We start from the raw sequence: 23,790 nt of genomic DNA, 5'->3' as shown, positions 1-23,790 counted from the left end.
GACGAAATCCCTAGGAACAAACAAAAAAAGGAAGAGGAATTCGTGCAGAATATGACAACTAAAACTAAGCCACATCAGACCCTAAAAAGTGTTAGACCTCTTCCTGCCCGGAGTGAACTGACTGAGCTCTACCAAGCTGCAGCATTGGGAAATCTTTCTAGTCTTGATAGTGCTTTTGGAGACAGTGATGTAAATGGCATAAATGCTTCCAATGAAACTCTGTTGCACATTGCTGCTGCTCATGGAAATGTTGCAATTATTAACTATTTATTAAATAAAGGAGCAAAGATAGAGGTGATGGATAACAAAGGGCAATCACCTCTCCACCGGGCTGCAGAGAGGGGACACATAGATGCAACCAAACTGCTTCTCCAAGCAGGAGCACACATTTATGCTGAAGATACCGAGTCCAGAAGTCCATTACAATTAGCCGCAGAGAGCAACCATTTCTCTGTTGTGAAGCTGCTGTTGAAAGAAGAAGTCAGAAAACATAAAAAGAATAAATCCTTTCTGCACCAGGCTGCTGTCAGAGATGAAAGCAAATTAGCACAAACAATTCTGAAATATGGAGCTCTAGTTGACACGATGGATGAGAAGAACAGGACTCCACTATTTCATGCTATTTCCAAAGAACACCTCAATACTGTGAAAGTACTGCTCAAATCTGGAGCCAATGTCAATGTTGACCTGATTCATGCAGCATTTAAAAGTAATAACCAATTCCTGATTAGGCTGATCTTGGAACATAGCAATGAAATTAACCCTACTCTCTCAGTTAATGCACTCTTTAAAGCAGTTCAGAAAAATCTTTACAGAACCGTGGGCATTATCATTGAACTGGGTATTGATGTCAACACCAGAAATAATTTGCAATACACTCCTTTACTATTGGCAGCAGAACTTGGCCATGCTGAATCCGTCAAAATTCTGATAGATAAAGGTGCACGTTTAGATGAAAGAATGCCAAATACGGATAGTGCACTGCACCTTGCGGTCCAGGTTGGTTCCCTATCTGTTGCAAAGCTGCTGATTGACCATGGAATGGATGCAAACGTTGTTGGCTCTGATAACCAAATACCCTTGCACATTGCATCGTTTCATAACCAACCACCAATGATAGAAATGTTGATAACACGAGGTTCAAAAGTCAATGCTGTCACAAAGGAAGGAGTTACTCCTTTACATATTGCTTCACAACGAGGTAACAGAGATACAGCAGCATGTCTCATCCAGCACAAAGCAAATGTGAATGCTAAAGACAGATATATGAAAACACCCTTACACATGGCTGCTATGGTTGGGGATGCTTCCATTGCAGATCTACTTCTGTCAAATCAGGCTGATGCCAATGCAGCGAACATAGAGAAGAAGACACCACTTCACTTAGCTGCTAATGAAGGTCATTTGGACTTTGTATCTTTGATGTTAACCAGAAGGGCCAAATTTGCCACTAAAGATAGGGACGGTAATACGCCAATGCATTACGCAGCCAGCAATAGCCATAAGATTGTTGTCAAAGCTCTTTTATTGGCTGGAAAAAATAAAAACATTGATATTAAGAATGTGTGGCGGAAAACACCATTACATCTAGCAGCAGAGCATAGTGATGAGGACGTGATAGAATTGCTGTTGATCAGTGGAGCTGCCATTAATGCTTTGGATAATGCCAAAGAAACACCTCTGCATTGTGCTTGCAAATCGGGCAACTTTAACACTGCCCAAAAACTAATCAACTGGTCTGAAGGTGAAAAACCAAAGCTTCAGTCAACAAATAGTTCAAAAAAGACCCCACTTCAAGTTGCAGGAAGTGGAGATACAGATAACCACCAACGAATAGCAACATTACTGAAAAAGAAAATGTTATTAATTAGATAAGAAAAGTAAACTCATATTCCCTGATGATTTAATTGGTCAATGCATTATCTAGTGTGTGGATTGAGATTCATGGACCAGTATTGTTCCAGTTGCAACTCTGTGCTGTGCTGATCATAAACTAATTTGCAGAGTTAGGGAGGGTGTGATGGAGGGAATTAGCTGTCATTTCTGCCTCTATTTGTTATCCATTGACCTTTATTCATAAATGTATGATGTGAACTTTGGATCAGAGACAAAACGAAACTAGAGGTGATACTGACTGCCCACTTCAGACTTATATGGTTATTCAATACTCACCATCAAGATTCACACTCAGTGAGGTACCAAAGGACCACTGACATGTTGAAATCCAGCATGACAGTGGTTTTTCAATGATTGGAAGAGAGGTGTGGTGAGAAACAAAGATCATTCTAAAGTATGTAATTTATTGTGGCTCCAAAGAACAAAACAGAGGGTAAAATAAGGTGCTTACAACAAAAAATGTAAAATTATCAAAATAAAAAATGAAATTATCAGTTGTAGAAGCACAAATAATAACTATAAACCAAAACTCTGAACTGTGAAACAATAGCGCATCTTTAAACTAGTCAACTTAATATGGAATGCAGCGGTGCAAATTTGTGAAACTGAATCAGTGTATTGTTTGATTAGAATTCATTACTGTAGTTTCCCTCTGTTTATCTTTTCATGGCCGGAATCCATATTTCATTTTTAAATTTTTGTTTTATGTTCACATTCTGTGCCTTAAAAATTTTAAGTTGTGTACAAAACAGTAAAATTGCAATGCAGTATGAGTGAGCATGCATCAGATTTGGACAATTGTTGCAAAGCTGAAACCATTTCATAAAGTTTCCTCTTAATTCTCAGTGCTTCTCAAACCAATCAATAAAATTGATAGAATAGATGACAAAACTACTTGTTGGTAAAAAAAAAGAACTGTGGATGCTGAAAATCAGAAACAAAAACTGAAATTGTTGGAAAAACTCAGCAGGTCTGGCAGCATGTGTGGAGCGAAATCAGAATTAATGTTTCAGGTCCAGAAGATGGGTCACTGGACGCAATACATTAACTCTGTTTTCTCTCCACAGATGCTGCCAGACCTGCTGTGATTCTCCAGCAATTTCTGCTTTTGTTGTTGTACTTTTTAGTAACATTACTTTTAAAGTCTTCTTACAAACAATATTGAGCACTCAATCAAGAAATTTTCAAATCAGATGAACCGGACATTTTGAGCAATCCTTTCCCCTTTAGTTCAGTGACCACAACAGTAGACTAATAGATTACAACAGCTTTGAGCTGGTTGATATATGCCATGGATAGTTAATGCAGTTTTGCTATCCATCTCCATTGATTCAATCTGCTCCTTGACAAGAATATTTTTGTCTGAAGTACATTTTGTCATATTTTGTGCACTTTTGAATGTATTGTGTATTGTGATTTTCATTTTAACTCCGATACATGGTTCTTATTCATATTTTGTAAATTTTTGTGAATCCTGCAATTGTGGCCCCAAGTTCATTATCTAGACAATGTTTACAGTTTTCATGTTTTGCTTTAATGAAAAAAAAATAGTTCTGAATAACTTTAGCATATTCATAAATGTGTCAAATTATAATTGTAGCCTACTGGTTGACATGGGAAATTTCAACTATTTCTGACTGATGTTATTTCTGTGCATGGAAATGTCTTGCTAAAACATTTTGTGAATCTTAGTTTCGTGTTGTGTTTTAATGCACCAGGGAATGCAATTTTGCTTCATATTTACCCCAAAACTATACAGAGTAACACAATTTTTTAGCATTGCAGAGATAATAAGAAGAGATTTAAGGGTTACTTCATCTCACTCCTTAAACCCACTGAGGTTCAATCTTAGAATTTAACAGGACTAAACCTATCCCCACACCACTTTCGAGTCACAGAAGCACATCTGTTTTAAGTTATACAACCAAGGTTCTTTAGAAGTATTGGTAAGATTACATTAAAGCACGGAATGAGAAACAAAAACTGCTTCTTGTAAGGGATCAAATACAAATTGTTTAAATTCCTGAGTGCATTCAAGATTCCAACAAAACTGAAAGATGTCATAACTCCTGAAGGATATCAAACAAAAACTCCAGACATCAATTACAGTTTCCAGTTTGATTCTATAACTGTGATTATACAAGCAAGTTTGAAGAGATTAGGTTGATATTTTCATGATCCCATATTGAAGCAAATGGGTCTTTTGTGTTCTTTATAGGCAGTCTATTTTGTGATTTCTTATGGAGCTTTATTAGCTTTGGGGTTGTATATTATGGTAATTATAGTTAAATACAGTAGGGTACAATCTTATAGAGGTTTGAGCAACATGGGGTATGGTGAGATGTGTGGCAGAATTGGCAAAAAGAGCAGCAGGGCCTACCTTTATGCCAGAAGCAACTTGTGCCAATTTCCATGCTTTTCACAAGTGCCATGGTGAGATTCACACTGGACATTGTCGATTGGCTAACTCATGGTGATTAGTGGTCATTAAATGCTTTGTTAACAGCCCAATTCACCTCATTAATATTCAGCCTTATATCTCACCAAACTCATCAGACCAGTTAGATGCCAGGAAAACTCAACAAGGAAACCAGATGAGCATCTCGTGGATTTGGCATGCTGCTTGCGCTGAATGATCTCCAGATTGGAATCTTGGCCCAAATATCAGAGGGCACGCTCCATGGGCAGCAGCCACATGCACCCCATATCCATGGACATTGGCATCCAACATTTACCAGCCTTTAAGGACGCTAATGGCTCTGATCCACTTACAGTACGCTTTAGCACATTAATGTTGCACCTCAGGCTGCAACTGCAACTATTATTGTAATGCTGCAGCAAGGACATATTGTGCTCAGGGACACGCACACAGCTCATGACTCTACATGGCTGTATGTCTGGGCTGTTAATTTGCTCTCAGAGTGCTCACTTGTGCTAAGCCTACCTGGATGCTTACTGACTTGCCTTTTCTTCATTTTGTTCCCTCAGCCAGAGATAACAGGCTCATATTACTGTTGTCTTGTCTTGTGGTTTAGCACAAACATAAAAGCTTGTTATAGTTGTCAGCAGGCCTTACTCAAGTTTTTCCTCAGGTAATCCCAGCACAATAAGTCAAACGCAGTTTCTGTGAACAATCCAGGACCTGCTTGGAGCAGTCATTCAGTCAGGATTCTTTCCTCATAAGGGGCGAGGAGCTGAATGTTGGGCAGCCCATAACCTGTCTTGAGTCTTTCGGTCCTATTGTGGGCTGTTTTCCTCCTGGAATGAAAGGGAGACAAGATTTGCAGAACATAAAAGTGGATGGTGTATCTGTTACTCGTGGTGCAGGTGGGGAGATGTCCTGAATGATTATGTGGTCAGCACAAAGATCATGCACCATTAGTGCAGTCAGGGGTTTAGGTGAGTAAGAGCAATTGGGGAAGATGTTGCAGGCAATACAGTCATAGAGTCATACAGCAGGGAAACAGACCCTTCAGTCCAACTCATCCATGCTGACCAGACATCCCAATCAGACCTAATCACATTTGCTAGCTTTTGGCCCATATGCCTCTAAACCTTTCCTACTCATAGTCCCATCCAGACACCTTTTAAATGTTGTAATTGTACCCTAATCTACCATTTCCTCTGGCAGTCATTCCATACACGCACTACCCTCTATGTAAAAAAAGTTACCCTTCAAGGCCTTTTTAAATCATTCCCAGCTTTGCTATTCACTCTATCCATGCCCCTCATGATTTTATGAACCTCAATAAGGTCATCCCTCAGCTTCCCATGCTCCAGGCAAAAAAATCTCCAGCCTATTCAGCCTCTCCCTATAGCTCAAACTCTCCAGTCCTGGCAACATCCTTGTAAATCTTTTCTGCACCCTAGTGAGACTGGTAGAACATGAGCCTTGGTGGGAGTTGAGCATAGTGGCAAAGATAAAATCAGTGTGCCATAGCAGAGAGAAAGTGGTGGAACATAAGCCGGCAGAGTGGAGTAGATTGCTCTTCCTCCCACTGTGTTTTGCATTCCACAAAATGGTGAGACTGCACCGACTTGGGTGACAAGTTCAGACCAGGTAGGCATGGCATGATGTTGTGGCCTTCCATGCTGGTCCTGAGGGAAGAGGAAGTCCACCACCCTCCAGTAGGATCTCCAGGTCAATGCTCATAAGGCAAGGTGCTGACTTTCCCTGTCTCTCATTTCTGTGGCAAATGTCAGGAACCGTGCAGTGCAGCATTGGACTGATGGTGCTTGACCAGGTGCACAACAGCCTTTTAAAGATGCTGCTTGGCCTGCTGTGTTCATCCAGCCCTGCACCTTGTTGTCTCTTTTAAAGATGGCATGAGTACAAAGGATGCCAGCGAATTCTGGGATATCCATTGATTGGTGAGTTATTCCAGGAGCAGTGCATGGTAAGTGGGTTGAAAAATCAAACATGAGGGGTGCCATAGGGGTGTGGCCTGTAACAAATGAGGTGAATTTGGTGCGATCCAGCAAGAGAAATCACCGGGTTTTGTGGCGACAAACCCTCCAAAAAACCTGAAGCAATTTGGACTTCACCAATAAAAGCATAAAATTCAGCTCATAGTTTAGTTAATCTATAATGAAATTGTCTGGAAAGTACATTGTTCAGGGAAATATAATGAGAAGTTTACAGTCTTGGGGAAATTCACTCATACTTTTTTATGACGTTTTAATATGAAGGTTGACGCTAGGTAATTTAGTCGTTTGACCTGCCAGTGCGGGCTCGATGGGCCGGGCGGACCGAATCCTGCTCAACACTTCTGTGAGTTTCTGTTTCCTTCGGTACTATTTTGTTTTACTTCTGACTCCAGACTTGTATATCATTTAAAGCTCTGAGGCAGTTTCTGCCAGCTGTTGCACTTTACGGAACTGAACAGGACAGCAACAGCTGATTCCACAGGCGCTCACGTGACCGAGCCTGTTGTCACGTGCTTTGCCCAAGAGGCTGCCGGGGATGTGGAGGACTCACGGCGGCCGAAGTATACCCGGATGTGGAGGACCTGCTGAGGCTCCGAGCTGATGGCCCGCAACGAGGAGAAACACCTGGGGAGGCTGAACCGGCTGTGGCTGCAGCGAGAGAAGGAGGGTAACAGAAGCTGTTCATTTGTGTCGCCATCTGTTGATGAATGTGCCTGGACCATAAGGAACTGTAGTAGAGATGAACACAAACACAACTCATTGAGAGATAGCAAGAACTGCAGATGCTGGAGTCAGAGACAACACAGGGTGGAGTTGGAGGAACACAGCAGGCCAGGCAGCATCAGAGGAGCAGGAAAGCTGCCGTTTCGGGTCGGGACCCTTTTTCAGAAATGGAGGAGGGGGACAACGGAGCTCAGAAATAAGTCGAAAGAGGAGGGGTGGGGCTGGGGAGAGGTAGGTGGGATGGTGATAGGTGAGTGCAGGTAGGGAGTGGTGGGGATTGTTCAGTGGGATGGGATGGGAGGGGTGGATAGGTGGGAGAGAAGATGGACAGGTTGTGTCATGATAAGGTGGTGGGGATGAGAGGGAGGGTTGGTTATGGGATGAGGCTGGGGTTGGGGATTTTTTGAAACTGGTAAAGTCCACATTGAGACTATTGGGTTGTAGGCTCCTGAGCTGAAATATGAGGTGCTAGTCCTCCAGTTTCTGGGTGGTGTCATTGTGACACTGGAGGAGGCCCAGGATGGATATGTTGCCCAGGGAGTGGGAGGGGTGTTGAAATTGTTCGTGACTGGAACGTGTTGTCGTTTATTGTGACCAGAGCATAGGTACTCTACAAAGTGGTCTCCAAGCCTCTGCTTGGTCTCACCAATGTAGAGGAAGCCACATTGGGAGTAGCAGATGCAATAGACCACATTAACAGATGTGCAGGTGAATCTCTGTCTGTTCTGAAAGGGTTTTCTGTCTCCTTGGATGGAGGTGAGTGGGGAGGTGTAGGGGTAAGTGTAATCCTGCGGTTGCGGGAAAGGTGGTGGGATTAGTGTGGAGTGGATGAGGGTCTCGCGGAGAGTGCAGTCCTTATGGAAGGCAGATAGGGGTGGGGAAGGAAATGTATCTTTGGTAGTGTGGTCGGATTGCTGGTGGCGGAAGTGGCGGAGAATGATACATTGGATATGGAGGTTAGTGGGGTGATATGAGAGGACAAGGGGTTACTGTCTTTGTTTTTGTTGCGGGGAGGGGATGTGAGGGCAGAGGTGTGGGAAATGCAAGATATGTGGTCAACCACATATGTATTTTTGACCACTGATGGGGTGAAGTTGCGCTCCATGAAATACGAGGACATCTGGGATGTTCGGAAGTGGAACGCCCCATCTTGGGGGCAGATGTGGCAGAGGAATTGGGAGTAGGGGATCGCGTTCTTGCAGGAAGGTGGGTGAGAGGAGGTGTAGTCCAGGTAGCTGTGGGAGTTGGTGGGCTTGAAATAGATGTCAGTTTCAAGGTGGTCACCAGAGATGGAGACAGAGAGGTCCAGGAAGGAGAGAGAGGTATCAGAGATGGTCCAGGTGAACTTAAGGTTTGGGTGGAAGGTGTTAGCAAAGTTGAACTGTTCAAGCTCCTCGTGGGAGCGCGAGGCAGTGTTGATACATTCATCGATGTAGCGGAGGAAGAGGTGGGGGGCCCATCTTAGGCTATTAACTGTCCTGTCGTGTTTGGGTTCAGTTCTTTGGTGCTACAACTCCCCTCCCCACCCCACCTCTTGGGCTGCTTTACAAATCTGGAAGAAAAGGTTAAAGTTAATTTAACAGTGGGAGAGGCTTGCTTTAGAGTTGATCTTGAACCTATAAAGTTTTTAATTAATGTTACTTATCGCTGCATAAACGAGATTGATGACATGAACTGTCACCTCTTCGAGGTGGGGGCGAGTGGGATGAATATAATTTAAGAATTCAGTGGTAGCACCACAAGTTGGCTTCATTCAAATGTTTGCATTCAACGTTTGTCATCTCAATTGTTGCGTTAAAAAAAGTCCCCTTCTTCCAAATTGTGGGCTACCAGCTGTCGACTTTTTTAGTCATTACTGCCTTATGTGATCATCTCTCACTGCTTAACTACAAACAGCGAACAATAAGAGAATGAAGAAGGAACAGTTCTGAGAAAGGGTCACCGGACCCGAAACGTTTACTCTGACTTTTTCTTCACTGCTGCTGCCAGACCTGCTGAACACTTATAGCAACTTCTGTTTTTGTTCCTGATTTACAGCATCTGCAGTTCTTTTGGTTTTCAAGAGTATAAGGAACTGGATTCATGCTTTCAGTCTCCCAGCTTTTGCAACATGTAATAGGCCTGACCTGTAAGAGTTTTAAGATTCCAGGCAAAGTTTTGATTCCTCGGTGACGATGAATGTTTGAATTGTGCACCTGTCAAACTAACCACAAAGGAACAAGTGTCAAAGGATGACACAGCACCCATTCACCTTTTTACTCTTCAGTGTTGCTTTAATTTGGATGTTTAGGAACAATAAATAAGAGTTGAAATGGTCTTGCAAGGATAAAGCTGAAAAGTTTATAAATGCTACTTGAATCTCAAAGATTAATTTTCATTTTTTCTCAATCTTTATTTACAAAGTAAAAGAAATGGCTTTTCAAAAAAATTATATTGGTGTGCAGATCAGCTGTAATGAAAACACTGCTGGAAATCACAGCGGGTCAGACAGCATCCTTTGGAGATCTGGCAAGCTAATGTTTTGAGTCTAGATGACTCTTCATCTCATGTTTATTAGCTTGCTTTATCTCCATGGATGCTGTCTGACCCGCTATGATTTCCAGCAATATTATTATTATTTTTTTTTTGTTTTCAGTATAGATTCCAGCATCTGCAGTAATTTGTTCCTATTCAGCTGTAATGAAGCTTCATTGATGAATCGCTGTGCCAAATGACAGCTAACAACTTAAGTCCCATTCAACACATAATTAAAAAGTTAGAACTTTATTTTTTGGTAGAAATGGTAAATGTGAGCTTTTCTGACTTCACATAACTTCATCCAAAGATATTTTCATAACTGTGATTAGTTGTCAGCTCTATATGTTTTAAATGTGAAATTGAAAGGTATGATGCCATTTCGGTTGTTCCCTTACTTGCCTTGATGCTCACTGACCTATATTGGCTCCTTGTTCAGCAAAAAAGAACTTATTTATCTCATTTTTCACTTCAGATGGTCCCATGGCCTTGATTCTCCCTATCTCTCTAATCTCCCACAATCTCCAGACTGTTTCTTCTAATTCTGGCCTCCTGCATATTTTGATTTTCTTTGTTCCTCCATTGATTGCCATGTTGTCAGCTACTTAGGCTCTGGGTTCTGGAATTCATTTACCAAATCACACATTATACCTGTCTTCTCCTTTTTAAAATGATTCTTTAAAATCTATCTAAGCAGGCTTTTGGCCACTTGCCATGATTTCTGTTTGCAGTGCAATGCCAGTATTTTTTGGAAAGCACCTGTGATTTGCCTTGTGTTACTTTATTACATTAAAGGTATTGTATAAATGCAGGTTGTTATTAGGCGGTAGGATTTAGTCATGTATTACAATTTTTAATCAATATGTTTTTGTTCAATAGAGGGTCGTCTGAGAGAGCGAGATCAAAATCGACCCAAACTGGTGAGTAAGCACACTACTACTTTCTGGATCCCAAAGCTGCAGTTCATAATGGAGCAACATGAATTTGGATGGGAAAGTGAACTGAGATTATTGTAGTCCTCCTCATACAACAACTTCTGCAAATGATAAATGTTTTTGTCTAAATGCTAACCTTTTATTCAACTTTTCTCCACAACGGTGATCAACAATTTGGTGGGTGCAGAATGGGGTTGAAATTTGCTACTGTGCCTCACCTTACTTGTTGCTTTTAAATGTGATCTTTAATCGATGCAATAGTTGAACACCTGATGGTTGTATATTTACCTGTCACATTGCAGTAAAGAACAATAAAAGTCAACTTCTGAGTTTGAGCCCCTACCATCTGACAGTGCCGTAATAAATTTGAGAGTGTAGAATGCTTCAGAAAAACTTAGATGTATGTTTGTGATTGTGTGCACACACCTCTTCGTACACCAAACCCAAATTTAAGATTAGTGTGCATATTTCTAATTTCAGTGCCAAAGATCTTTGCTTCTGATTTTCTTCCTCCACTAGAAGATCAAAAGTAAATTTGAATGCAAAGGCTGAGATGAATGTTTCTTTCCTACTGTCCTAATTTAAAAAGAAAAGGTGTAAAACAAACATGGTACTTTTCACAGTATGTTCCAAAGTACTTAAAAGCCAATTTTCAAATTGTTGCCACTGCTGTAATGGTTCTTTTTCTGAATTTGTACAACACTTGTTATGAATGGGTGAGAAGGATCATGGCTCCCCTCTCTTCTGACCTCATCTTTTGTATTTTCTTTACTGAAATTTGTATTTTAATTATCATTGTTTCAATTTTCATTTCTGTATCAACAGCCTCAGTTTCTGGAAATCACAGCAGGTCAGTCAGCACCCGTGGAGAGAGAGCAAGAAGTTTTGGGTCTAGATGACTCTTCATCAGCTTCAGCAATTCTGCAGAAATAGAACAGCAGTTATAGGTCTGGGACTCAAGTTTTATACTGTCACATCAAGACAGTAACTAAAACTGAAATTCACCTGTCTTTACCTTCCTGTCTACACAATCACCATTCTCAATCATCTTCTTTTAAAGATCATTACCTTTTTGTATGTGCTTATTGGTGTGTTTTATTTTTACTTTCAGGTAATAAAACACCATTCTTTCTTTCAAGAAAACCTTGGATTAGCCCTCCTTCAACTTTAATCTGTTAAGTTATTTGAAATGTGGTAGCTACATGCCAAAAAGGAGGAAAAAGATTATACTTGTTGTGATTGACTGAGATGGTGTTTAAAGGAAGTGGGGTGCCATGACCCCCCCCATGGATTGGCCATGTTAAATTGCCCATAATGCCTAGAGAGGTGCAGGCTGTGTGGGTTAGCCATGGGAATGCAGGGTTACAGGGTTATGGATGAGTCTGGACAGGATGCTCTTCGGAGGTTCAATGGGCCAAATGGCCTGCTCCACACTGGGGTTTCTATTTTTAAAAAAAAAAAAAAAAAAATGTTCTAACATAATGACCTTTGAAAGAATTGAAGTGGAGAAACAATTTTGGTCATTCAAAAGCTGTTTAAAAATAAAGCAACTGCAGAAAGGTTATCTTGTACAGCAGGTCAAAATAACTTAGGAAAAACTAACACTGTTGTCCTTGGAAGAACTAAAAGTAAAAGCTATGCATTTAAAGGTGGAGATTCTCTCAAAAGCCAAGAAAACAGGAATTGCAAAGCAGGTGGCAATTTATCTAGAGCTAGAAACTGAAGAGGAACAAATTACTGCAGATGCTCGAATCTGTACTATAAACAAAAAATGCTGGAAATCACAGCGGACCAGGCAGCATTCATGGAGAGAGAGCAAGCTAACATTTTGAGTCTAGATAGATGACACTTCATCAGAGCTCGAGTTGAGAGTGTGAAACCTGAGACCCGGACCTATAGAACTGCAGTTATTTCCGCAGAATTGGTGAAGATTGCCAATAAACTTTATTTCTCAGTTTGGGGAGGCTTCCTCCAGTGTTTTTTCTCACTGGTGCTGAGATAGGGAGAGAGGAGTTTTCCATATTGTTGCTGTGTTCAGTCCAAGTTGTTTTCTTTCCATCTGTTTGTCAAAGTGAGCCACTAAAACGTGGTTCATTTGTGTAATCCCAGTCCAGCTTCATTGTCTTTTCCAAGGTGACACCCCACAGGTAACCTTTCATTTCCAATTTATGGTGTTATCATGCAATTTTGAGGAAAACAAGATTTAACAAAAAAAAAAATTCTTTAGACCTCAGAACCTTGTGCTTAAAATGGTAATTCTGAGGCTGCTGGTTTTTCTCTATTTCACTTGGATTCCATGGTGTGTCAGATGATCACAGCAGCTATTTAAGTCAGCAATGTCCTTCATAAAGCCCGTTTTTAAGTCTGTGAAAGTCTCAAGTATTAAAGTCAAATGATGAAAGTGGAATATTGATTTTTCCATTAGGACCATAACACATTTGGCATGTCAAGTCAGTACGTGCAAAACATCTTCAGAATTGACTGGTAGTGGTGCTGCAGACTTGACTGTAAATACTTTCTGTTTCGCAGTAGAGATCTGTAGAAATCCCCTGTACCTGCCATAACAAGAGCCAAAGAGATAATGTACTTTTTTGGTTTTATTAGTGGTATGTATAATGTTGCTGTTAGTGTTTAAGTTGCAATGCATTTAATAACACTTGCAATTTGGTGACAAACTTTATAGGAGAGTATAATTGATTTCATCTGTGGTTCAAGTCGTTGAAATTCATACATCTTACAGAGAAGTACATTTTCAATGCCAATACAATATCATAGACTGCTTTAATTTTTTTCTCCAGTAAATCAACTAATATAATGCAGGGAGAAGTGGAATTGCAAATTAGCTATTGTTCAGTGACCATTTTGTTTTGTGGTAATTTGAACATGTGATATGTAATTTATAGTCTTCCTTGACTTCGGCTGTTGAAGTGAAAAAATGGATTCCAAGCATCAAAAGCGAGATTGAGTATTATCTTCAGGTGAGCAGTTCAATTTATGAAAAGGGACACTGGAAATATTTCACTTGGAGGGGGTGATGGGAAGTCGGGAATTTCTTCTACTCAACAATGTCAATTCATTTTTCATGCTGACATATTCCAGATATGTATTTTTTACACTTTTTTGTTAGATGTAGCGTTGCCAGTAAGATTATAAATTGTTTCCCAGCTCTAATTGAGAAGGTGGTAGTGAGCACAGTGCAGTTCTTGAATGTTTGTTTCCATCTTGCCTTGACATAGAACTAAAGCAGCATTCTTTGTGCTGTTGGACCAACTCCTTGGAAGGAGCAGGTTAAGACTACTTTGGGTTAATAATGGTCCATGGATGACCTGTTTTACTTTGGAGTTGTATCTGGGGAGTTTCTTTGTAATGGATACTGCAGAAAGAATACAGTATGTAGGCAGGTGTCTTTATTTGTTTGTGGGACAAGGGCATTGCTGCCTAGGCCATCATTTATTGCCGATCCCTAATTGCCCTTAAGAGTCAACCACATTGTTATGGGTTTGGAGTCACATGTAGGCCAGACCAGGTAAGGGTGACAGATTTCCTTCCCTAAAGGGCATTAGTGAACCAGATGGGTTTTTCCATTAGCTGACAATGGTTTCATGGTCATCATCAGTCTCTTAATGCCAGATTTTTATTTGGATTCAAATTCCACCACCTGCCATGGCAGGATTCGAACCCGGTTCTCTGGAACGTTTGCTGCATCTCTGGGTTAACAGTCCAGTGATAATACCACTGTGCCATTACCTCCCAATATAGGATCTGGTATGCATTGCCTGAGAATATAGTGGAGGTAGGTTTAATCAAAGCATTCAACAGAGAATTGGATTACTAAAGGAAAAGGAAGAATTTGAAGAGCTAAGGGGAATGATACTAGATGAATTGCTCTTTAGAGATCCAGCCAGAGACGTAATTGGCCAAGTGGCCTCCTGTGAGGTAATTCTGTGAATCACATTGTAGTGATATGATAAAGAAGCAATGTTTTCACTGCTTTACAGCAGTCCCAATTATCCCATTATTCAGAAAGGAAGATAAAGGAATTTCAGGATCAAATTGAAGAACTTCAGAAGGAGTATCAGCGTTATTTGTGGAAACTGCGTCGGTTAGATCCTTCCCATAAGGAACACCCTTGGAAACCTCGTGCTTATACCCGGAAAAGACAACCCAACGCTGCAACACGACCCATCAGTCAACCGGGTATTCCAAGTTATATATGGGGTTAATTTGGTTTAGATATCAGCAACTGGGCCTCAAATGCACTGCAGTATATAATACCATAATGGAAATATCTTAATGTGCATTAATTAAATTTAAAATACTCATCTTTATTTTCCAACATTTCAAAGCTTTGGCCACCCTACCTCTGCAATTTACTCCAGCCCTATATTTTTTTCCATCCTTTAGACTCTTGATTCCAGATTTTTAACTAAATCCAAATTCCACCATCTGTCCCCAACAAGCCAAGTTCAGTGGATGCTGGAAATACTCAGCAGGTCTGACAGCATCTGGAGAAAGAAACAGTGTCAGTGTTTCAGTGAAAGACCTTCCTTCAGAAATTCTGTTTATTAATTTTATTTCTCTCCACAGATGCTGCCAGATCTGCTGAGTGTTTCCTTCTAATACCTGTTTCTGTTTATTTTTTTCGCTCTCTGAAGCTTTGGATTTTTAAAATATTAAACGTGCTGTTTATTAATTAGTCTGACAATGGTGGGAGAAACTTTGAAGAGTTAATTTTTGTAAATAAGCAGAACTGGAAACACATTTAAGAAAAGTGTACATTTTACCAATAAATTGAGTGGAAGCTTGAATTCAATCATGGAAGAGCTACTTGATTTTTGGAAATATACTTCTGGCACTTGAACACGTATCTAATCCACTGTAACTTAATGCAAATTTGAGTGTAGATATTAATGCTATCCTGAGGTTGGTCAATACCAGTTATGTGGATGTCATGCACAGAGACTCAGTTTCCATTTAATTTATTATTTATTCAAAGACATTCTAATTTTTTTTTAACATTTTAAAACTAGGAAATGATTTATCATACTTATCTACTATCTCATCATAGTTTCCACCACTGAGCTTTGAACTTTCATTTAGTTTTCCTCTTGAAAATGATCTTTGCACACATTCAATTTGTATAAATTCCAAGTGAATTTTTAATGTTAAACTTATATTAATACCTGGCCATGAGGTGTCAGTAAAAGTGATTTTGCCACAAATATGAACTAACTAACTCCCTGTCGTGAAAAATTCAGAATGTAGATTTTAATTACACTGCAATGTAAATTTTCTGCCCATATCTTCACTTTAAAAAATACTGTTTACCAATTTTGTCATGTGAATGTTTCTGTGTTCTCTTTTAGTAATTTAAGATTTGTTATTTGCAGCTGGGTTGCACAGTTTGAAACAAATTTGCATTCCTGTTTTAAACAATACTGAAGCTGACAACCAGGAGGATGTCTGTGATGGGAAATCTGATGAAGAAAGGGAAAAGAACTTCCTCAATCCACAGACACCAGACGGTGTCAACGATGACTTCTGCATGGTTAATTCCAATTTTCAGGACCAGCCCCTTATGTTTAATCCTGTTAGAATTCCACCAAGGTTTTCTATGGCCTCAAACACACAAAATACATTGGGAGAAGGCTCACATCATATGAGCAAAATTCTTTTCACTCAGCTACCAAACTTACAAACGTCATCTTCCTGTGGAACCACTGCAGAGCTGCAAAGCAAGGAAGGAAAAAAACATACATTCAAGACATCAGTAGACTCTCAGGAAACGAGTTTGCAGATGAAAAGCTCTGGAATTCTGGGACTATCTTGCTATTCTTCAGATGAAGATAAATAAGTGACAAAAACAGCTGATTCACATTAATTGTTCCATGTAATATTTTGTCTGAAATACTGTAATTGCCAAATGTGTTTAGATGCTATATTTTCAAAATTTATTTCTATTGGTTTTGTGTTTTGTATATAGAGCAATTGTATATTTGTTGAATTGTATAATTGTTGAAATACTAATTCTTCCAATTCTCATAGTTGGTATGAACTTAAATCATTCAGAAATAAAAGTGCTCTTATTTCAAATGCTTTTGGATATAGTTTTATTTTCTATCATGAATGAATAATATGTGAAAGTCATTGCCATCTAGTGCTACTGGTAAAATACTGTTCTAGTAATGCTTTAAACCCTCCCTGCAGCTGAACCACTTGGTACTCGTGCTAATACAACAATCTCTAACAAAAAGCTTTTAATTGTTGTATTTGACTCATTCAGATCAGTTTAAACCTTGCCTAAATGGCAGAGAGTTGTGATGAATTTGACATGACTCATCTCCTTCACTGATCTTAACACAGGTTACATTTGATTCCTCCTTTTCGTTAATGTATATTCTTCTTCTGATTTGTCTAATTTTGCTTCATGTTCTCATTGTGATGATTCTCAGCATGATTTTGATTGGGACTCGACGTTGATCTATGAAGTTCATATTATTTGCACTTAGTCTTTTTGGTAGCGTTATAAGTAGTGATATACGAAGATTTTCTCAGATTAATCGAGACGTACACTTTGCTGCAGATATAAAGTAAGCTCAATGATACAATTTGTTGATTTTTTTTTTTGGATAAATTCACGGCTGAACTCGCCCTTTTAACAAGACTCCTGTTCCAAAAGTGAACATACAGGAGTGAGTGAACGTGCATCAGGCGCTGCTGCTGACATCCTACAGGGGGCAGCAGGTGAGTGTGGAAGTGGACGGCAGTTGTCGGAAATGACGTTGGTGATGCAATATGGCGGAGGAAGTGGATGTGGATATTGAAGGAGATGGAACGGAGCTGAGCCTGGGGTAAGAGGAGAAACTAGGGCCTGTCTCCGGGACTTAGCTGCTGCAGAGCCTGAGTGTTCCGCGGGTGGATGGAGAGTCCCTGTGTGTGTGTGTCACCGCTAAAGCCTGGCTGGGAGCCGCCAGGGTTTGTTTATCTCTGTCGAAGTCAGTGATCCATTTGTAGTGTCTACACTGTGTACTGTTCACTAAACCACTATAAGCTGCATTTTCCAGTTGAGAGTCGAGCGACTTGCGTTGGGGCCCGATTTAAAATGAACGAATGTGTATTTAATGCATTCAATAATCAAACCTACTGGGGGAGGCTTGAATTTCCCCAGCGAAGTGCAGTATGTATCTCACAAGGGTAGGAATCGCAGCTACCAACTCCTGCTCCAGAAATTCCTACGAAACAAAACATTTCAATGATAAGCTGAGTTTTTGATGGATGAGGGGTAAATATTGGTCAGGATATTGGGAAAGCTTAACATCTTTTTAAGAGAGTGATATGGGATAGGTTATGTACACATACTGGATGTAGTGCCACGATTCATCCCAATGTGCACGACTGGAATTGAGACAGTCAACTGCCCGGTCTTACTCGAACTCTCCACCTCCAAAGGTGCTATCGGTCTTCCCAAGAATAAAGACCAGAATTAAATAAGACACCTAGAATCATAGAATGGTTCCAACATTGATGGAAACCATTCAGTCATTAGTCTTTGCAAATCATCTGAGGGAGCAATTCACCTGTAAATTCCTTACCTTCTCCTGTAATCCTGCAAAGATGATCCTTTTTGGGAAATGATTCTATTCTCATTTAAAAGATCAATTGAACTACACATGCAGTCAGTGCATTCCAGATCCCCATGATTCACTGTGAGAAAGGTTTCTTCATGTCATTGCATGTTTTGTCAATTAACTAAAATCTGTACCCTCTAGTTCTCAATCTTTACACCAATTAGAAGTTTTTCTCCATATCTACTCTGTTGAAATCCCTTGTGGTCTTTAATACCTATATCCAATTGCCTCTCTTCAAGGAAATTAGTCTCAACGTCTCCAATCAATCTTGTAACTGAAGTTTTACAACCCTGGAAGGATTCCTGTACCATTTCTGCATCCCGTCAAACCTCTATGTCCTTCCTAAAGTATGATGCCTAGAACTGGATACAGTACTCCAGTTATGACTGAACCGTGACTATGTGTTTAACATTGTTTCCTTGCTCTTATACTGTTTGCCTCTATCAATAAATGCCTAAGAATCACATGCTTTATTACCAAGCTCTTAACCTGTTCTTCCACCTTGAATGATTATCACATACATACCCAGATCTCTCTGCATTTGCACTCTCTTAGGAATTGTATCTTTGTGTTTATATCGGCATAACTATTCCATTATGGTCAGAAATTCTACCTCCACACCTGATTAGATTAAAATTACCCACTAACCTTTAGATGAGTGAGAAGACTCTATGAAGCAGAGAGGAAAAGAGGGATTTTGTGATGCTTGTCCACAGATCCCTGAAGGTGTAGGACATGTTATTAGTGTAGTTAAGGCATATGGCACTCTTGCCTTTATCAGTCATGGCATAGTTTATAAGAACGCGAGGCCATTGCTGGAGCTTATATGGTTTTTTTGTTAGGCCACAGCTGAAGTACTATGTGCAGTTCTGGTGACCACACTATAGGAAGGATGTGATTGCACTGGAGGGGGTGCAAAGGATTTTCACCAAAGTGTTGCTTGGCATGGAGCATTCAGCTACAAAGAAAGGCTGGATGAGCTTGGGTTTTTTTCTTTGGATCGGAGAAGGTTGAGTGAGGACCTGATAGAGGTGTATAAGCTTATTAAGGGCATGGACAGGGTGAATAGAAAGCAGATGTTCCACTTATTTGAAGGGTCAGTAATAAGGGAAAATAATTTTAAAGTGAAAGGCAGGAGGTTTAGTGTGGGTTTGAGGAAAAACATTTTCAGCTAGAGTATGGTGGAGGTCTGGAAAGCAGTGCCTGGGAGTGTAGTTGAAGCAGGAAACCTCACAACCTTTAAAAAATATTTGGATGCATACTTGGAAGTGTCATAGCATTCAAGACTGTGGGACTAGTGTAGGTTATGGTATATTTTTAGTAGTGCAGACTCGATGAGTCGAAGGGTCTGTTCTGTACAGTATGATTCTACGTCTTTTGTCCTGGAGTTTCCTTGACAGGGATTTCTTGTAACGAGGCAGTCCAGGAATTCATGAATCCAGCAGTGAAGAGATTAGGCGTTGGAAACCATACCACTTTGATAGCTGCTGTGAAGGGGTAACTGTAAGGTAAGTGCGGGGTTAGTGTACCAGCGAGATAGGTTGTCCATGTAAGTCATCAGGTGCTTCGGCTAGCTGGTGGATGGGCAAGGGGAGACGTGGTCAGGATGTTGGAACAGGAAGTGTTGTGGGTGGTGAATCAGGGTGTGGTGCTCTGGTGAAGTGTTAGTTGTAAGGGATTGGTGGGAGGTGTATGGGAGGGTGTCTGTTTAATAGTAATCCAAGAGGTTAGACTACATTTTTAATTGTCTTGACTTTTCCTGCATGACTGTTAAACTTAAGTGAGTTGTAACCCTTTGAATTCTCTTGACTTTTTTTAATGGATCCTTTTGGAGTGTTCCAGATGCGGGGGAATTGCTCATTGTCCAAAATTCAGTTTCCCAAGCAATTCACATGGCATCAGCTGCATGTAGGATTTTGCATAGTCCCAACACACAACTCCAGTCTACATGGCTCTGATGATTTCCTGACCATTGGAATATCTAGACCCTTGTCTCTTCTTGTTTTTCCTACTAAAATGAATTACTTCACATTTCTCTGCATTAATTAATTTTCTATCACTTTTCGATTCATTTCGTCAATATCCTGTTGAGTGTTTTACATAATCTTTTTCTTAGTCCACATTATTTCCGAATTTCACCTTATCCGTAATTTTTCTAATTTACCCTGTACACCAGTGTTTAGGTTATGATGAAGAACAGGGACCCTAATATCAACACTTGAGGAACTCTTTCTTCTTCCTTCATTCTGAAAAATCGCTACACTATTGCTGCTTGTTTCCCAGCACTCGGCTAATTTTGTATCCATCTTGCATGGAATATAATGTGGAAAACTGAGAGTTTTTGCACTTTGGCAAGAAGAATAGGCCACTTGGCCCTCTGAGCCTGCTCCACCATTTAAGATGGTCAAAGCTGCTCATTCAACTCAATACTGTGTTCCTGCTTTTCCTCCATATCCTTTGATCCTTTAGACCCTAGTGCTATGTCTAACTCCTTCCTGAAATCACACAATGTTTTGGACTTGACTGCTCTCTATGCTAGCAAATTCCACAGACTCACCACTTTCTGGGTGAAAAAAGTTTCTCCTCATCTCAGTCCTAAATGGTTTACCCCCTACCCTTAGTCTGTGACCCCTGGTTCTGAAGACTCCTGGCCTCAGGAATATCTTTCCCGTGTCTGTCCTTTCTAGTCCTGTTCAGTGAACTTATGGTGCTTCGTAAATGTGCCATAATTTGCAATCATTTGAATGTGTCTTGATGTTTGGAACAATTGTTTTAAAGTCAAAGTTGTGCATGTTTCTCTAGCATTAAAAAAGTTGATACTCCCCTTGCCCCTACCCATCTTTGTAACCTCTTCCAGCCTTGCAAACCATCAGAGATCACTGTCCATCCTCAATTCTGGTCTGTCACGCATTCCCTGATTTTCTCCACTCCAGCACTGGTGGCTAGGCCTGAAACTGTCTCAGCCCTCATCTCCAGACATCCCTCTTTAAACATGTCTGCCTTCCTTTCAGAAGCTACTTAAAACTGACCTCTTTTGGTCACCCTTCTTCATATTTCCTTCTGTGGCCAGTGTCAAATTCTGTTTGATAGCACTCTTTTGAAGCATCTTGCAACGTCTTACTCGATTAAAGGTGCTACATAAGTACAATTGTTGTTGCAGAATTGTCCTAATTGCGATGTTTATATAAAAATAAACAACTGGCAGATTCCCACAATCCTACTTGCAAGGAACATTTGAGAAAACAGTAGAACATTATTTAAACCAGAAGGTCAGGAAAGGACAGAGAGAAAAAGATGGATTCCAACGTAGAATGTGACCACCAAACAGGCATGGAGTCAGGCACCCAGAACAGAGGGATTTGGGAGTCCTTGTGCATGAATCACAAAAGTTAGCATCCAAGTTCATCGGGAAAAGGGAAGGCAAATGGAATGTTGGTCTTTATTTCAAAGGGAATAGATTATAGAAGGAGGAAGGTTTTGCTAAAACGTTACAAGTCCTTAGACCATAGCTGGAATACTATGAACAGGCTTGGGCCTCTTATTTAAGGTAAGGTATACTGGTATTGGAGGCAGCCCAGATAAAGTTCAATAGGTTGGTATCAGATGTGGAAGGACTGTCTTATGAGATGAAACTGAGTACGTTAAGCCTGCTGTAAGAGTGAGAAGTGACTTTTTGAAACATATGCAATTCTTAGAGGACTTCACAGGGTAAATTTGGAGAGGTTGTTTCCCCTTGTGGGAGAGCCTAGGTCCAGAGCATATAATCTCAGAATAAGAGGTGGCACATTTAAGACAGAAATGAGGAGCAAATTCTTCATTCAAATGGTAGTGAATCTGAGAAAATCTTTACTGCCCAGGGCTTAGTCATTAAGTGTAATCACAGCTGAGATTGACAGATTTCTAATCAGTCAGGGAATTAGGGTTATAAAGAAAAAGCAAGAAAGTGGAGTTGATGGTTATTGGATCAGCTATGATCCAGTTGAATGGTAGAGCAGACTGGATGGTCTGAATTACCTACTTCTGCTCCTACATCTTATGCTACTATCGCTTTTATTCCATGAGCTCTAACTTTACTTATAAGTCTGTTGTATGCAAGTTTATTGAATGTCTTTTTGGAAATTAATGCCAGATCTCATCAACATCGTTAATCTTGTAAATCCTTTGTTATATCACTAAAAAAATTTCAGTGAAAAGATTTGATTTGCATTCAATAAGTCCATGCTGTCATCATTTTAGAACAGATTTGCATTAGTCCAAATTACAATTAACCATTGTTAGACTGACTTTCCTGTAGATGCTGGCATGTCTTTTCACTCATTTTTGAGCAAGGGTATAATGTTTGCAATTCTTCAGCTCTTTGACACCACTAGTGAGTCTAAGGTAAATTGAAAAATTATGGCCAGTACCTCTACAATTCCCACTCTTGCTTCCTTCAATACTTTGCAGCATCTCATTTGGTTTTGGTGACTGTACTGTGCCTGTCAGTGTATGGCATTCTGATTGCCTGGGAACTGAGTTTTGTTTTGCATTTTACCCTTGATGCAAAGTCCACATTCTGGCATTTCCTATCAAAACTCAAGTCAAGAACTGGACAGCTTTAGATGCAATTTTAAGACAGAAATAGATGGAAACCCTAGTCTCCTGACCTAGCCTTAACTTGGGATCAATTCATTTTTGATTTGTAGATTTTTTTTTAATAGAAATGTTGTTTCTCATTAGCTGGTCATTGAAGGACTAGGAATTCACGGAATTAAGGTTCGGGTCAGAAATATAAGGAGGATATGAGGATGAATTACTTTTTGCAGTATGCTGGCTTGGATTCAAATAGGCTCAATGGCTTCTGTTTTTGGCATTATGACTGGTTTCTAATCTCACCGCACCACTCCCCACCGCCCCCCCCCCCCGCCACCCCTGAAAAAAAAAGTTGGCAATGTTTGTTTGCTTGCTTTGATTTCTTAAAAAAAAAATGACTTGAATGGTCTTTTATTCTTGAGTCAACCTTGATGATCACAAACACTGCCTATTTCCTAATTTACATCATCAATGATTCTCTAGGTTATGCAGCAATCTGAAAGTTTGAATAAAAATGAAGCTTTTCTCATATGCTCTACTTTGAGATACTGCGTGTATGTGGTTGTGTGAAACAGTTTAAAAATACTGTGCATTTAAATTAATTGGCAATGCACTGCAAAACAAAAGGAATTTAAGTTATCACTTCTGCGATCGTTTGGTTCCCAGTTATACAATGTTCTGATGTGAACATTCACACCCTTGTTTTCAAATGCCTTGTTCTCAAAAGTCTTTCATACTTCTAGCTCTCTAATTTCCTCCCGCCCTACAAAATTCATGGGTGCCTAGGCTCATTCAATGCCTTCGAGTATTTCCAACTTAAATTATTTTACCCGTGATGATGATGCCTTCAGCTGCAAGTCTTTAAGCACTGGAATTCCAAAAGGTTAATAATAATTAAGTGGAAACAATGACTGCTTTCACATTCTGTACAACCTCCTCCATCCATATGACTCACGGTGCAATCTCAAGTAAGAATGGAGGGGCAGTCTTTGTAGAAAATTTTCATTAATTCCACTATATAACATCAATATAATTGGTAATATGGCATAATCATTTGAAGATTTAAGTTACTGGGTAACAAACCTTTGGAAATT

The 23,790-nt window shown here is 40.0% G+C and overlaps 2 protein-coding genes across 3 annotated transcripts in view; both read left to right on the top strand.

Annotated features, from left to right (window-relative positions):
- The window catches only part of LOC109934008 (CARD- and ANK-containing Inflammasome Adaptor Protein), a 2,747-nt gene extending 872 nt beyond the window's left edge, over positions 1 to 1,875 (top strand). Inside the window, exon 2 of the mRNA XM_048602087.1 lies at positions 15 to 1,875. Within this exon, the coding sequence (XP_048458044.1) occupies positions 15 to 1,875 (1,861 nt within the window). The remainder of the gene's footprint in view (positions 1 to 14) is intronic.
- Positions 1,876 to 6,765: 4,890 nt separating this feature from the next.
- On the top strand, positions 6,766 to 16,589 carry si:dkey-86e18.1 (uncharacterized protein LOC557342 homolog). 2 transcript variants are annotated; one of them, XM_020532850.2, is made up of 5 exons: positions 6,766 to 6,991; positions 10,441 to 10,481; positions 13,400 to 13,474; positions 14,498 to 14,693; positions 15,887 to 16,589. In XM_020532850.2, exons 1-5 carry the CDS (start codon positions 6,925 to 6,927, stop codon positions 16,348 to 16,350), a joined length of 843 nt encoding a protein of 280 aa, XP_020388439.1. In that variant the 5' UTR covers positions 6,766 to 6,924; the 3' UTR covers positions 16,351 to 16,589. The 2 variants fall into 2 exon arrangements, with proteins under 2 accessions (XP_020388439.1, XP_020388438.1); XM_020532849.2 differs by having other exon boundaries at positions 6,767 to 6,991; positions 14,495 to 14,693.
- Positions 16,590 to 23,790: the final 7,201 nt, after the last annotated feature.

This window comes from Rhincodon typus, chromosome 10 (assembly GCF_021869965.1).
Source record: "Rhincodon typus isolate 14 chromosome 10, sRhiTyp1.1, whole genome shotgun sequence".
Taxonomy (NCBI): domain Eukaryota; kingdom Metazoa; phylum Chordata; class Chondrichthyes; order Orectolobiformes; family Rhincodontidae; genus Rhincodon; species Rhincodon typus.
This window is presented reverse-complemented; position numbering and strand designations above follow the sequence as displayed.